The sequence below is a fragment of the Zosterops lateralis genome (assembly GCF_965231275.1).
Source record: "Zosterops lateralis genome assembly, chromosome: 20".
NCBI lineage: Eukaryota > Metazoa > Chordata > Aves > Passeriformes > Zosteropidae > Zosterops > Zosterops lateralis.
The window spans coordinates 10,488,002-10,502,497 of record NC_139780.1 but is presented as its reverse complement, the minus strand read 5'-3'; the positions used below and the strand labels follow the sequence as shown (position 1 = coordinate 10,502,497).

The following is a 14,496-nucleotide window of genomic DNA, read 5'->3' as shown; positions in this document are numbered from 1 at the left end:
CTTTGGGCACAGTAACCCTGTGGAGGGAGCAACACTGAGGACATTTCTCCCAAGTCTTTGTTTACTTTTCTCTACTCTTGTTCCCTTTTCCCAATGGAAAAGACTCTTCCTCATCTTCCTCATTCTTCATTAGAGAAGCAGAGAATACTTTCCAATTTACTTGCCAACTCCTGCTCATGTACTTTGGTAATTCAAGACATTCTTCCCCTGCCCATGTCACCTCAAACACTGACGTAATGTCCTTTAAATGCTGATTTTAATGCTTTTAAAATGCTGGTTCTCCACCTTAAGGCACAACCTCTGAAGCCACTGCAGTCACAAGTCCCACTGCGAGCTCAGGAGTGATTCCTCCAGCTCACAGCAGATCCTGAATCATCCCAGGAGTTCCCTCAAACACCAAAACCAAGTTATTGTCTCCAAGGCAGTAAATCCCTAAATGAATATTCATCCTACAGGCCCAAAAATCAGGTACCCAAGCCACCAAACGTGACCATCAGAGCTCCATCCCCCCTTCCATGAACCTGCCTACTTTTATCCTGTGCCTGCTGAGCACTGGTTTCCTAATAAACCACCCCACAGGGAAAAAGGAAAGCTCACACTGCAAAGCACTTGGGAAATATGAAATTGTTTTGGGAATAACAGCACTGAATTGTTTCCAATCAATGTACCATCAATACTGTTTTTCAATCACTTTGTAAATTCTCCCCAAGTCCTCCCAGTTCTCCAACATCAGGGTCTCATGCACAGAAATCAGTCTGGTGCCTTTCTTAATGGGCAAATAATAAATTTCAGCTTCCATTTTCCCCACAAAAATAATAATGGTTTTATGTAAAACACTAATAAACAACAATGAGACACGACGAATTATTCAGCTTCAGAGAACAGATGTCTGGCCCATTTGCAATTAATACAACCCACTGCCACACAATCAGACTGCTGCAAATGCCGGGAACAAGATCTGAAAGTTCAAATGCAAATGTGTCTGGTTTTAAGGAGAATGAATAAAACTCTTTAAAAACCTGCTTCATATTTTTATATGACAGATCTATTAAAAAATCTAGGCAGCAGTATAAATTCATAAAAATTAACTTAAAAGCAGAAATTTGTAAGATAACCTGGAAAGAAAAACAGTCATGATTCCTGACCTGAGTTTGGCAGAAACAATTCAGTTTTTCAGGTTGGAAGTTACTTACACATACCATTGTGCTTTAGAAATTGCAGGAAACAATTCCATTATCTGCAAAAATATTTACCCAGTCCTTGTAATTTCTGTAATAGTTCTTAACAAATATTGGTGATAAAAAGAATTTAAAGACAAAGTAGTTCCCAGATGTAGATAAGAAAATAAACTTCTTCCCTAAGTAGGAGTGGCTGGGGAAATGATGCTAAGGAACTCAGCTGGAAAAGCTGGGTAAAGTTTACTGTCTTCTAAAATCTTTCTATTATTAATGAATCAATTGTATACAGGATTCGTTTCACACAAAAAATATTGTGAATTTTGATAACAGAACCAAGGTATGTGAAACAATCACAAAATAATTTGATTATTAGAGTAGGAAAAATAATGTATCTAGGAGTACAACTAATCATTCAAGGAAAAAAATCTAGTTATTTTCATTCATTAAAAATTAGTGAATGTTTTCTTAATATACAAGGTAAAATTTATCTATTTACAAATTCTGGCATTTGACCAACAAAATCTCACAAAAACCTTAAGGAGTCCACAGCTCCCTGTGCTGCTGCTGGAAATTAATTTTGCATAACACAGTTATTAGAGCTGGTATAATTCTATGTTTAGTCTATTTTATACATAGTGCTATTAAAAGATTAATTGAAAAATCACTGGTGAAGACTGGGATTAAACAGCACCTTGAAATGCCACAATAAACTGCTTTTAAAATTGGCCGAGGATCTCGCACAGCTCTGAAAAGGTTTCAATTATTTATGTGTTTGGCCTGTGTAGCATAAATCCAGACTAATGAGGAACAATTGCTGTGAATAAATCGAAAGCATAAAAAACCTCCTCATTGTCTGGAGGCAGCAGTTCATTTTTCTCACAGGAGTTTGCAGCTTCTGGTCAGGGAGAGCCCAGCTGAGTGTGAGGTTTATTCACCAGAAGAGTTTGATCAACGGGCTCACACAGCTCCTGATCACTACAGAATTCCAGAATTGTTGAGGTTGGAAGGGACTTCTGGAGATCATCCCATCCAAGCCCCTGCCCAAGGCAGAGTCACCTGGAGCAGGTGACTCAGGAGCATTTCTAGGTGGGTTTGGAACGTCTCCAGAGAGGGAGACTCCACACCCTCCCTTGGTTCCTCTGCCACCCTCCATGAAAAAGAGTTTATCACAGAATATTCTGAGGTGGAAGGGACCCACAGGGATCCCTGGGTCCAACTCTTGTGTGAATGGCCCATAAAGAGACCAAACCCACAAACATGGCATTACTGGCATCATGCCCTAACCAAGGGAGCGCCTCTCAGGGTTCTTCCTCATGTTGAAGTGAAACTTCCTGTGGTTTCTTTTAGTTTATATGGCCATTACTCCTCCTCCTGTCACTGGGCACCCCTGAAGAGAGTCTGGCACTGACTTGACACCTCTTGGAGATATTTACATGGATTGCTGAGATCCCCTCTCAGTCTTCCCTCCTCCAGACTAACCCGGCCCAGCTCCCGCAGTGTCTCCTCATCGGAGAGATGCTCCAGCCCCCAAATCCTCTCTGCAGGAGACCCTCTCCAGCAGCTCCTTGTTCTTCTCGGAGAAAGACATCTTCTTGAACCACCAGATAAATCTTAGTGGTGCAAGTACTACCTCTACAGCTAAGGACATAAATAGATTTCCATGTGCACATGAAGTTGTAGAGTCTGGGGCTAGAACCTTCTCTCTTGGATCTTTTACCTAATTTGTTTGGCAAAGACCCCAACATTTCTTGAGTCTCAATGAGTCTCCCAGGCCTCCTTTCTCCTTCTTCCCCATCTCCTTCCAATCATTTACACATTTTTAAGTTATGGATAGTGCTTACCACTACCTTTGAAGATGAATGCATGGGTTTTCCCCGGTAGATGGAATAATTGTATTTAAAGATGTTATTAAAACCGGACCTTTGCATCAAGGACCTTCCTAAGATGCCAAGTGTGCTATAAACAGTCCAAGGATGAGCATGGTCGAGATTGTACAGTCAGTTAATTAACTCTGGGCAAACGCTATGGCTGTGAAATATTTTGAAATAAAATGAGCATTATCTGGAGCCTCTGGCACTGAGGTAAACCACGCTGCTGCAGGGGAGCAGCTCCAGATGTAACTTGGGCTAAGTTCAGAGTGAGAAATCACAAGTGCTGAAGAAACCTCTCTCCTTCTGGAGGAGGTGCTCTTTACACTGCCCATCCTGCAGCACCTTTTTCACTGAAGGATCTGTGGCTGAAAACAGCAAAAGCTTTTGTAGCAGTCAGGGCCAGATGGAAAGTGCCATATTGGCAACATCAACTGAGACAGATGGGAAAGAGGGAAAACCTGGCTAAAAGAAGAAATGATAAACCCATCACACAATCACACATAAAAATACTTTAAAAACAATCTTTTTGATCTCTGATCCAAGGAAAATATGCACACCACTGGTTCAACATGGGGCTGGGATCTTGTAGAAACAAAAATGCCCTTGATTTAGAGAGCAACTGTCACATGGAATTTACTCTGACTGCTGCTGGTGAAAGGTGCTTCCTTTAGTTATCACCCAACCCTGTTACTTGGCAGTCACACCCAAGGTAATTTACCTTATTTCCTAATTGAGTCTCAGTCTTGAAAAACATCATCTATTTCCTGACCACCTCAAAAAGCCACCAAAAGTGGAAGGTACTTCAGTATGAAAAGAAGGGCTCCAAGAGAATGGAAAGCATTTCAAAGTAAGGAAGCAAAACCAGACATTTTTCCATAGCAAAACAGATAAAACACAAAGCCAGCTTAAGAGGAAATGCAAAAACTTCTAAGACTTATAACTTCTTAAGACTGCACTGATGAATTCTATTCTTTTCTGGAATATATTGTTCCACTTGGTGAATCCAACAATTGCAGATTAAATGTTTTAATGCCAGCTGTTTATTTTAACCTCTGACTCAGTTAATCTCTTGTGAATTTGTGACTGTTCAAAGAAAGTTAATAATGAGATGTTAGACAGTTGATTAATCAAAACTAAATACAATTAAAATACTTAAAAATTAACAATAATCACAGCAATAGCTACAGGGAAATTTCCATGAGAAATATGAGATGGAAAATACTGAACTGGCCTCAGTTCTTCATCTGTGTATGTGGTGTAATTTCTAGTTTTATTTAAAATTTGGCTAAATATGTGACTTCTTCTGCCTTTTCCTAGAAGGAAATCAGCTGCCACACCATGGACTCCTCCTCTTCCACTTTGCTGTCTTAGAGCTTTGAAGACTTCTTTTGCTATAAGGACAACAGCTGCCTGTAAAAATGGATGTGAACAATAGATTCCTCTGCAATGAAATCTTGCTTGGTCAGGCAGAAATAAGTCGAATGTATTGGACTTGTTTATCTCAAATCCAGCCTTTACTGCTCATTTACTTCAAAGGCAAATTCTTAACTTCATCATATAACAGAAATTCACTGACCCAAGAGCAATGTGAACAAATTTAAATCATATTGGTCTCCTTCTTTTCTTCTTCACAACATTCTCTTCCTTCTTAATTATCATGATCAAGATTCACTCATTGCCAAGTCTGCCGAAAATCACAGTGAATATTTGAGTTTATGCTCATATTTCTGCAATCACATTTAACGATAAAGCAACAGATCTTCTGTTTAAAAGGGAAATTATTTTTATCACTTATTTGCCTAAGAGCAAGAAAGATGCTGCATTGCTGTGGCAAATGAAGAACAATATATTTCAAAAAAAAAAAAAAAAGAAAAAAAAAAAAAAAAAAAAAAAAAAAAAAAAAAAAAAAAAAGAAGAAGAAGATCTTTAATAACCTGCATTTTTGGGACAGCAATTCAACCTGTTAAGAAAATCAACTCAAGGGATTACATGATCCAACTTACCAGGAGCATTGCAGAGGTTCCATTTGGCCGGGAGAGCTGGATGGACATTTCAGGGAACATCCGATCAATCCGACTGATCACATCATCAACGTACCTACCAGCCAAACCAAACAGCAGCATTAACACAGGGGCTCTTTCTCACACATTCAGATTATAAAACCATGCTTTTAAAAAACATTGATCCTTTTAAGAAATTATCCTTTTAAAAATTATCCTTTTTAACCCCATTCATGAGACTTTCCCAAATCCATTTCTCTTTGATACCTGCATATTTTTCAAAACCACATGCAAGCAATAATTCAAAAATAATTCAAAACAACTCTTCAAGTTGTTTAGAAGATCAATTACTCTGCCCTTAAAAACATGCACTTGCCTAAATTTTAGTCCACATCTGTCAGTCTCAAACTCCTGCCACTGTATTTCTATACTTTCTCCTCAGCAGCGCTGAAGGACACAAGATTAAAATTACTCTTCCAGTGTAGGAAGTCACAGGTTGTCATGTCTTTACTCTCTCTTTGATAAACTTAACAGATAAAGGTTTTATCAAAGTCTTTGGATGATTCTTAGGGGTGGTGTTTTTTTTTTTTTTTTTTTTTTTTTTTTTTTTTTTTTTTTCCCCCTGAACCTTTTCAATTTATTTCATGCACTGGTGACTCTGAAATTGGCTGGTAAATTCCAGATGTTTCTCTGGAGCAATCGAACACAAATGTAAAACAACATCTTTTCTGCTGGGTGTAATCCCTGTTTCTGCAGACCAAGGTGAACAGCTGTCCTGTTCCCTGGGATCAAATTAAGAACTGACCTTCATTAACACTGAAAACAGCCTTACAGAGACCTTGCTTCCCAGGAGACATCGTCCCAAACCATGGACATGCCACTTCAGCCACTCCTCTGGGCACATTAAAATCCAAATATTTGCTATAGCAGAGTTTCCTGGACAGTCTGTATCACCTGTGCACTGATCTGTCTCCATTTACAAACTGCAATTTGATCAGATCCATAAATGAATTCGTAAATAAAACAGTTTTCATGCTAATCCACAGATGTGCACTGAAATAAGACTTCGGGAAAATTGGATGCCTGAGTTAGATTAACAGTAAAACTACAAAAAAGAGCAGCTAATTATTTCCCTTTAATCTGCTTAAACAAAGGCAAAAAAAAAAAAAGAAGTTGAATTCTTGCTCTTTCAGAGTAATTCGCTTCTAATGTTAGTGCTCAAACCTCCTGAACAACGAGGTGTTATGCTCCAGTTGCTACTTTGCAAAGGATTAAAACAATCAGGAAAAATAAAATCAAATCAGGAAAGCTGCACCTCATCAGCTGGTAAAGTCAGCTTTTAAAAGCAACCAAAGACTGAAACGAGTTATGACAATTTTGTACAAAAACCTTAATCCACACTTGTCATTGTGCAGAAGAAAGTTCCCCCATTCACTGCAATGACTCATTAACACTTGCTGCTGATAAGCAAAGCCAAAAACATCCAGAAGCCAACAACTTCCTCAGCACTGGGAAAGAGGAGGCACATCAGACACTGCTCCAGGAGGAATAAACCACACGTGGACAGCACAAACCCAACTAATTTCAAACACTGCGGAATCCCAGACTGATTTCATGCAGCAGGAGAGTTTACACTGTTCCATAAATGCTGCTACTCCTGGCTCTGCAAATAAATTAATCTCTTGCTTGTGGGGAACCAGGGATGACTGGCTGTGGTACAGGCAAGGAGAGATTCTGTGTTTCTGGACATGTCCTGATGGAGATTTTTGCACAGCTTAAGTTTTCCAATTTGCCAAGCTTTAGGCAATAAGTTAAAAGAAACAAAAGAAGAAGTTGCAGAAAACAAGACATTGGCATAATCAATGCATTAAGGAAGGGAAATTCAAGTAATTTTAAGATCATGTGAACAACAGTTGGACATGGGCACTTAATCTGCTTACGTCCTTCTGAAAATCCCACTGGACACGTACACTCATCCCTTGAAAATGGGATTCAGGCTAGCTGGAGGTAATCAATTCTTTGAAGTCTTTGTTATATATGATTATTTTTAAATGTAAAACTTGTCTTACCACGAGGCTTAAAATCTGACTCAAACCCAACTGTCACTTTTACTACGTGAGCAGTGTAAGGCAGAACAGGAAACTCACGGGGTTTTGAAATCTTCCCTTTAAATAAAATCACACATACAGCAAACCAGAAATCTTCCAATTTGCATTAACCACTTTGTGAAAGCACTTAAAGGTGAGTGATTATGAATTTTGGGCTTAGATACCTGTTAATTTTGTACTTTTTTCATAGATCAATTGACAGAAGAAAGAAAATGAAAATCACATCTGCCAGGAAAGGTGATGTTTTACTTTGGCAGCTCTATCAGGGCCATCACATAGGGAGCCTTTGCCTTCTCTTCTTAATCAATGGGACGCCAGAGAAGATCCCAGACCAACAGGAGAAAGGAGCACTGATGTATCCAGCATTGTCTTGTGCCCCTATGCCTTTTTTCAAGTAGTCATCGGGCTTTCCTGAGCACTCATCAGAACAAGGATTCTTCAAAAATACATATATAATTATTCAATTGGCCTGACTGGATTGTGGCCCTAAATACAAAATGACAAACAATCCTATCCAAGGCAAAATTCTTATATAGATTTGCCCTTCTGAGAGGACATCTGGTAAAGTATCTTGTGAAAGCATGGACACGAGGAATCAGATGCAGCAAAGTAATGTTAAAGTGTAACTGCTGATTACTTCAGAGAAAACTGAGGAAACGTGATAAAGAAAGAGATAAAGTGCACTCCTGAGGCTGTCTGGAAAGAGGGCCAGAGAAAAAGCTGCTGTCTGGAACTTATTTTGTAGCACTGAAATACATAAATTTACTGCCAAAATAAGCACTAACAAAACTTACACATCTCTGTCCTGTTTTAGCTCAAAAATACGATAGTTCCTATTTATATGTTACAGAACCTCTTGCCCAGTCTCAGAGAAGCAAAGCACTTGAGGATGGAGAAAAGTCAATTTTACTTTGCCAACAAGCACTTCTAACTTCTGACGTCCTTTGCACATCTCATGTGTAGTTTTCTCCTACACACAAAAGATGATGATGGTTGGAATGAGCATTTACAAACCCAGACGAAATAACGCAAAATGGGGAAAAGCAAATGGCAATAGATTTGTTCAGACATTTGGCCTATTTTCATCTTAAGAAAAAGAAATTCATGGGATTCTCAGAATTAAATACAAGCTAAAATTTCATGTCCTGGAACAGGCATTGTTCCACCTACAAAGGGCTGAGAGTGTCTAGACAAACTCCACTGCTTCTCTGGGATGCAAAGGTTGTTCAAAAAGGTCTGAAGCCAGACTGCAAAAGATTGTACCCAATAATCCCCATTTTACAGCACAGAATTTTAACTCTATAGACAGAATTTCCTATTATGAACTATCCTAGGTCTCAAAAAACATGTAACAACTTCTCATTGCAACATCCTGAGCTAGTCCCATTCTATTTAAAAAGACTTTAAGTAACTTCATCAACACCTGCATCCTAATCCAGATCCATATGCACCTCCTAATCCAGATCCCTGAACATCCTACTCAGAAAAAAAAACCAGACTCAACCAAGAGGTCTTCACCTCATTAAACCTTATCAAGTACTAAAACAATTTCCCCAATGTAATTGTACTGGTCTGGGGGGACATTTTAAAAATATCTTTAACAGCAGGTTTGTACCAACTTCCCTTTTCTTTTTCTTCTTTCCATCATGACACAGGTTCATGATTTTTCAGGAGGTATTAAAATTGTATTTTAGATACAAAAATTTTTACTTAAAAAAATGCTAATATTATCATTCAGGAGTTTACATCTGAATGTGCAGAGCCAGCCAGTCCATCAGATGCTTTCAAAGGCTGTCAACACTGTAAATCAGTATTTTAATTTTAATGTAGAAGAGTTATTTTTTCCACAAACATGCCAGATTAATACTACAAAAGTCAAAACAAATCTACTTCATGAACATCAGCAGTGATTAAAATTAATTCAAAATATTACACTTCAAATGAAGCCTTGCTATGAACAAGCAGAAAAATCAACACTAGAATAAAGTAATACAGATATTAGTTGAAAAATGTTCCTGCCATTTTGGCAGTAAGTGTAGACATAAATCCTTTAGCCCCTATTAGAGAAACAATGCCTGGGACATGCAGAAGAGACCTCTGAAGGCAGTTAGAAAATACTGTTTAGAAATGCCTAATTATCTATACAAAACACTCACTGAGAAGTTTCATGCTAAAACATCAGGTTGACAATGTAGAAATAATTCAGAAACCATTTTTGTAGATAAATGGTCTTGTACCATCTCTGATTCACATAAAGGCCCCCCAAAAGACAGCAATATAGGAAAGTAATTCATTATAAATGCCTTTCAATTCCACACTGGACAGATGGCTTCACTCTCTAATGTGACCTCTCTTTTAATTTTTTTTCTATTTTTACTGGATTACATCCAGCAATCCAGTGTTACTGTGATGTTTAACAGTTTAGACAAGACTTAAATAGAATTTATCCCACACAGTGTTTCACTTGCGTGCTGTTCATTTTTTCCACCCAATACAACAATTTAAAAAATAGAAATATAGGTATTATTAATAATTTTATTTTGGAAGAAAGAAAATTTTGCTACGTGATCTTGGGAAGATGGAGAGAAAGAGAAAAGGGGTAAAAATACACATTTGTAACATGAAAGAAGTTAATCTTTTTTCTTAGCAGAAAACACCACACGTAAGACAAAAATAAAACTCTACACTTCTGTCGAATCTGGATTCATGAAATTCTGGAGAGCAACAGGGGAAACTCTCCACACATCCTCTCACTTACTAGAACAGTATTCACTTGTTCACAGATTTTTTTTTTTTTTTTTGGCTTTCAGTTAATATTTTCAACCCAGTTAATAATTTCTTTTCACATGTGCGATATTTCAGAAGCATGAGTTGGCCCTACAGCACATGTTGAGTTGGTTGATGGAGGCACTGGGGGACATCATTTGCCTGCATTCATTCCAAGACCTACGGAACAGCTATTTTTGGCAGAACCAAGCTCAATATACAACTTAAAGATTTTAGCAGCAGCAGAATTTAAAATGTTATAAACTTATAATGAGATTTAATAGTTTTCAGTCAGCCTGATTAGAGAAATAGTATATTTTAACACATACAGGGGTAATCACAGTTCTAGTGTGATTTATTCATCACGGAATTTAAGTTTTAATTTGATTCAGCTACCTGCCAGGCAAGTCTCTGCAGGTAGCAAATTCAAGTTGATAGAAGGCTTTTCAGAAGCATCAATTAACAACAGTTATTAAAACAGTGACCTCTGCCAGCTTTGGTGAGATGACACTTCCTGCTTGGATAGGCAATGAAGAGCGTGAAAAGAAATTCAACACCACTCACGCTGAGAAAGCAGCTTCACGTCTCAAGACTAAATTGGACAGCTGGCACCATCCCTGACATCTGTACAACAATCCTGGAAGTCTCTGCCTCCTCTCCCAAATTCCACAGGTTCTACTGTTGTTGTTTTTTTTACATTAACACAGGCTCTTGCTTTTCACTTCTGCAGAACCTCTATAAAATGCTCACGGTTTCCTGGCTCTGGTACTAAATTCTCTTGTTTTGAGCAACTTCTCCCCCAGCTATGAGTTTCCTTGCCAGGCTGTTTTCTCCTACAGTTGTTAACACTGTTCTCTTGTCCTTTCTGAACAAACTGCTTCAGCAGTTTCCTCTGTCTTCTCACCCAATTTCCAAGTTTCTTGTCGTGGAAGATTCCAGCCAGGATCCTCTTGGCTCATCTTTCTCTTCCCTTCTCATGTGCACATTGACTTGGTCTCTGCTACTCCTGCAATGCCTCTGTTCCCGCTGGAAAATCTTTATTCATAACACATCAGAAAGGAAAAATGTTCTTTCAAATAACTAACTGACTTCTAACTACCAGGAGGTGAGGTGAGGGCAGAAGGAGCAAATCCGAGTTGTGCACAGTGCGGCAGCAGAGAGTCTTGGCAGCACTGGAGTGCACTTACCACTGCACTTCTTGTGGCAGTATGAATCCACAGGTGTGGGAAGAAGTCAGGATGTGTGGGCTGCAAAGAACTGATTTGTTAAGACACCTTGAACAAAGGTCCTGAGGAGCAAATTTGCTAAAATTTTTGCCCACCTCCAGCTCCAGAGGAGTGGAAGCACTGAAATATCCAAACCTGAGAGAAGGCAGACTTCCATTGACTCTTACAAATCCACTTGTTTTCAACTTTGCTACGGATGTTATTTTGGTCATAGAGGAATTATACTTCATTATTGAGTGGATGCAAAAGATTAAGTTATGCGCCTAAATAGTCTAGCAGTGTTTACATATAAACACAGGGTTGTCTGCTGCAAAAGCATATGCACACAGAGCTGTATCAAACACTCACCATCTGCACTTCTCACTCATGAGAGGCCAAACCTGGTACAGCACTTAAGGACACATGTGGAATTGTTTGGACAGTTCTCCAGAAGCCAAGACAGAGTGTTTAAGGGTTGGATTTACAAAGACATTTAAAAACCTGAGGCTGCGATTCAACAATTTTCAGGCTTCAGCAGCAATAGTGACATAAGGCACTGACACATCCCCTCCTGCACAGCATTCAGCCCCCTCAGCTGCTCTGTGCTGGAGGAGCTGGAGCTCACAACTGAGCTGGCTTGAAAAAAAAAGAAGCATTAGTTTAAATCTAAACCAGTTTCATGATTCAGCTCCCTGTGTGGCTGCACACACAGCGTGCCAGTACAATTCCTGCTGGCACTACACATCATGGGCCAGCAATGCTGCACGCTGAGGTCACTCTATTACAACAATAAAATATTGGTTTATGGCAAAATGTTGTTACTTAAGCGGCATTGTTTATACAGCAAACACAATTCAGAATTCCTCAGTGCCACCGTGAGTCCACTGCTAAGTGACGTGGTGCAGACCTGCCTGGAATGTCCTCAAAGGTCTGAGCTGACAGTGATGGCACAAGTGAACACAGTTTCTCCTGGTGAAAGCTTCTGGAATGCAAACCTGCTGCTGAATCAAACAGTCTCTGGACATCTGCACATTTACATTAAATATGAACAATAGCTCTGTAACACACTCTGAAAACACACATTGTCAGTGCATACTTTGTTTTTTAAGACAGAGCAAAAAGCTATCTGTTCACAACACTGAATTCCAGTGCACCACGTTAAAAAGCATAACTTTAATAAGGAAAACTTTAAGTTACAAATAGAGACCTTGCAGTCCAATTCCCGGGGCTATTTTATTATAGTATTGAAATAGCTTTCTTTGTACTTTTGTGGAATGCTCTTCGAAAAGCCTTTAATTCATAGCAGTAATCATGAGAGGAATATTGATATTAGAATGTGTGAAAACTGGTTAACAAAACAAGCATGCATCTACTTTACAGTCATCACCAGGATCCTGCCTGAGCCTGCACTGGTCTGTGCTTTATGAAAAAGGAAAGCATTAACTCCTTTATACACACCTTGAGAGGAAAACCAGCCCTCCCTTAACCATTCAGCATCAGTGGTAAAACAATTTCAGAACCAAAACTCCACAGCACAAACGCACTGTTTATATTTCCACTTCATGAAACGTGATGTTGCACCACCACAATAATAATATTGTTATTATTAACAATAAATGCTAACAGGAGCCATTTTCAGGGGCCTGGCTAAGAATCAGAATTATTACATTAGTGTTTACCTACAAGGATGGTTCTTGAATTATTCCTAACTTTTCAAGCAGTTTATGCCCCACACATCAACTTAAGTTTGCACGTGCACACACATTTCCATACAGCAGAGCTGTGTCAGAATTCCTCAGGAGAAACCCAGAGTTCTTTAGAAAGGAGCACCAGCATTTGCACAAACAGAGAACTGTCCCCCATGGTGTTCCAAAGCTGAATAATGCCCCCCCACCCTCCTGTGATTCACCTGGGGTTGCTGGGTCAGTGCTGTGAGGTGAAGCCCCTGTCCTGCACCCCCAGGAGGGACAGGGGGTTAAGCTGTTGCTGATCTCAGTAAACACAACATGGTGCTTTGAAAAGGCCCGAGAGGAAGGCACAGAGTTCAGTCCTGCTTTAAGGAAATGTGATGGCTGGGATGGTTCCTGCCCCAGCTGCCCAGCCCAGATTCCCAAGAGAAATTAGTGGGGCTGTCTCCCATTTGGGAAAGGCCTCACTGTGTGCACTGACCAGGTGATGAGACCTTACACCATGCACTACTCCACACAGTCACTGAACTTGAGTTCAGTCTTCTCAAGCTAGAATTCATCATTTTATAACGTGTTATTTTCAGCTCTGCTATTGAAGATTTACTGCAACAGCAATGCCTTCTCACTCTGTTTCTTTGTGCTTTATTTCTCCCTCAACAGAGCAGAAATTACAGCACTTACCTCCTTTTATGAACAGCAACAGATGATGCATGATACCTACTATTTATTCTATACTTATGGGAAGCAGTGAGATTTTCCCTTTGGGTGCAGTGACTGATGAAGAGGAAACACAGAATGTTGTGCCCAGTTAGACCTTTTCATACACTGGGCTTGGCCATGACAGGCACTGCTGGCAGGAAGAGACCTTAGTGATCAAATGAACTCTCAGAACTTAGTGAAGGCATCACAAATTCCAGAGGCTGGGAGGAAGGGAGGATTAGGGATTTAACCCTCTGGAGGACAGCTAATATATCAAAACAGGAGAGAAGAGCAGACCATTCCATACACAGGACTAAAAATACACAGAATCAGCAAATGAAGACTCACATTTTATGCCCCATCAATAGACTTCGAACAGCCACTCCAAAAAAAATTATCCACTTCAAGGTCTAGAGCTTTGTTAAAATTATAAATTGTGGTAGAAACAGGCAAGCCTTAATATTATTAGTTCTAAGGGTACTTAAGATACTTGATATCAGCCTTTAAGAATCCTTAAGATCAAACTGATTTTCTTTCATTAAGAGGGAAGTAAAGGTGAAGAAAAAAACCAGAAAATATGAGATATAAACGTTGTACAGCCCACTGCAATTTATTAGACGAACTTTTATCCATTTTGACTTTTGTGATCACTTACTTTAAATTTTCTTGAGGGAATTTTGTAATTAGTCCTGGTTTTTAGCTCTTCAGTATGATGCTCTGACCAAGTACTTCGATCTGCCTGTGATACTACAGAGATAAAAATCTATCTTACGACTCAGACGTTTATCAAAAGACTCCTTCAAGGTCATCTTCACACTTCAGTAGAAAAACTGGAGATAACAAGTACAATTAGGCATTTATAAACTCAAGACTCTCCCAGTACAAACATTTAGGAGAGAGAAGCCCTTCAAAACACTACTTTATCAAAAATATGCTTTCATCACTTCTTCCTCCAGCATGACAAGCTGTTCCTTAGGTTGA

General features: G+C 39.2%; 1 protein-coding gene across 1 annotated transcript in view; it reads right to left on the bottom strand.

Moving 5' to 3' along the window:
• MED27 (mediator complex subunit 27) overlaps positions 1 to 14,496 on the bottom strand; it is an 85,166-nt gene that overhangs the window by 22,129 nt on the left and 48,541 nt on the right. The window contains exon 4 of the mRNA XM_083875843.1: positions 5,053 to 5,146. Coding sequence (XP_083731969.1) covers positions 5,053 to 5,146 — 94 coding nt within the window. The remainder of the gene's footprint in view (positions 1 to 5,052; positions 5,147 to 14,496) is intronic.